Source organism: Thamnophis sirtalis, unplaced genomic scaffold, assembly GCF_051295495.1.
Source record: "Thamnophis sirtalis isolate CommonGarterSnake01/CBP01778 unplaced genomic scaffold, rThaSir2_p1.2 scaffold_4, whole genome shotgun sequence".
In the NCBI taxonomy this organism is placed as follows: domain Eukaryota; kingdom Metazoa; phylum Chordata; class Lepidosauria; order Squamata; family Natricidae; genus Thamnophis; species Thamnophis sirtalis.
The window spans coordinates 140,196,517-140,198,717 of record NW_028261384.1 but is presented as its reverse complement, the minus strand read 5'-3'; the positions used below and the strand labels follow the sequence as shown (position 1 = coordinate 140,198,717).

The window sequence follows — 2,201 nt, the reverse complement described above, 5'->3', positions numbered from 1 at the left end:
GTTCCTTCTCTATTCTCTTCTCATTCCTATTCTATTCTATATTCAATTCTGTTCTATATTCCAGATTCTTGATGAATGTATTTATTTTTAGGTCCACTGAGAGATTATGCACCAAAAGACCCTTCTGTGTCCAACTTGGGCAATAAAGATTTCTATTCTACATTGAAATTTTAATTAATAGCACAGGGATACAATGGGGGTAAATCACCAAGAGGTTTGGATCTGCCAAGTTTTTGGAATCATGTTGGAGCCCATCCTCAAGGAACTTCTCGGCCAAAGTCAGTTTGATTCTCAGTCATCCAGATCATGGTTGTCCTGTTGAAAGAAATGTCCTTCTGGGTTCAGCTCCAAGTGGGGAAGAAGACACTGGAGACATGGAGGCTGCTTGGAAAGATGGTTTATTGTTGGACAGGGCCACATGGCTTGAGCCCGGAACAGAAAAGGTGATCACATGCTTCATTGTTGGTGGAGAAGAAGAGAAGGGCTGAGGGAGGGGCTTGCTAGGCTTTTTATACCCTCTTTAGTCCCACCTCTCTGTTTCCTGTTCCTGTGTAAGAAATGTATTCTGACTGGTTGTCAGACTCCCACGGTGCCATGCAGGGGGCTACTCTCTAGGCTGAGTTCTCAGTTGCCTTGTGGTCAGTTGAGTAATATCCCTTCCCCCTACAGCTGCAGTGAGGAGAAGTCTTTATTATGTAAAGTGGGCTGGCCTGGCCATCTTAATGGCCCATTAGCTGGGGATGGGCAGAAAGCTATAGGCAACTATTCTGTCTTTTGAAACAGGTTTCTTTCACATCCAGATAAATATTCTGCCTTTTCAATATTTCCTAGGATATTTCATTTTTCTGGGAGGGGGCTGGATGATAACTTCCCACAGTCCCAAGTGTTGTTTTTTTTAGTATCCAGGAGGAAACAGGACTTTTTCTTTTGAAGACATTTCACTTCTCACCCAAGAAGCTTCTTCAGCTCCCTTCCTCCTCTCCTTCCCCTTCCTTCTTCCCTTCCCTTTCTCCTACTCCTACTCTTCCTCTTCCCCTTCCTGCCCTCCCATTCTCTTCCTCTCCCTTCCTTCCTTCTTCCCTTTCTCCTACTCCCTCTTCCTCTTCTCCTTCCTACCCTCAAGGACAGACATCCTTCCTTTCCCCAGCGTCCTGCCAAGAGCTGAAGTCGCTTCTTGGGATGAGAAGCGAAACACCTTCGGGGGGGAAAAAAGTCCAGTTCTCTCTAGCAACGCAATCACTGTTGACAGTGCTTGAATTAAAATAAAAATCAATGCCCAATTAAAAATTAATTTGAGAAATACAAGCAGGCACAAAACGAAAACACATCCCAGCATATCCAGCTTGCAAGTTTTACTCCCCTTTACAAATTAGCAACGGCTACACTCAAGATACTTTCAATCTTAGATGGGGGGGAACCATGAACGTAGCGATATAAACAGCCCCGTAAAGCGACTTCAGGCTTTCCGAAGAAAACGTGAGCGGCTCTTAAAAGAGCCTTTTGGGGTTGAGAGGGTTAAGTCTTCCCTGCGGTCCACTCCAAAGCCTACTTGGTTTACTTGGAGCTGGTGTATTTGGTGACGGCTTTGGTCCCTTCGGAGACGGCGTGTTTGGCCAGCTCGCCGGGCAGCAGGAGGCGCACGGCCGTCTGGATCTCGCGGGAGGTGATGGTGGAGCGCTTGTTGTAGTGGGCCAGGCGGGAGGCCTCGGCCGCGATGCGCTCGAAGATGTCGTTGACGAAGGAGTTCATGATGCTCATGGCCTTGGAGGAGATGCCGGTGTCGGGGTGGACCTGTTTGAGGACCTTGTAGACGTAGATGGAGTAGCTCTCCTTGCGGCTCTTCCTGCGCTTCTTGTCGCCTTTTTTCTGCGTCTTGGTAATGGCCTTCTTCGACCCCTTCTTAGGCACCGGCGCGGACTTAGCAGGCTCGGGCATCTTGGCTCTTTCTCTCACGCTGGCAAACAGCAAACTGAAGAACGCCGCGGTCCCGCTTCCCTTTTATAAGCAGCCGTATGCTAATGAGGGGGCTCTGATTGTCAAGCGGCGGTTGGTCCGCGCCATTCGGGCGGGAAAGTGGGAGAGCCAATCAGGAAGGCCGAAGCGGACGTTCGCTATTGGACAAGGGAACACAATGGCTTGATTTGGGGTTTGAACGCGGGCCGGGAGTTGTTTTCTGATTGGTTCCGCGAGGCTTGCCTCTC

At 49.0% G+C, this 2,201-nt stretch overlaps 1 protein-coding gene across 1 annotated transcript; it reads right to left on the bottom strand.

Annotated features, from left to right (window-relative positions):
• Nucleotides 1-1,337: 1,337 nt before the first annotated feature.
• Nucleotides 1,338-1,941, bottom strand: LOC106551974 (histone H2B 5). Its single transcript, XM_014070146.2, has one exon. The coding sequence runs from the start codon at nucleotides 1,933-1,935 to the stop codon at nucleotides 1,555-1,557; it is 381 nt and encodes a 126-aa protein (XP_013925621.1). The 5' UTR covers nucleotides 1,936-1,941; the 3' UTR covers nucleotides 1,338-1,554.
• Nucleotides 1,942-2,201: the final 260 nt, after the last annotated feature.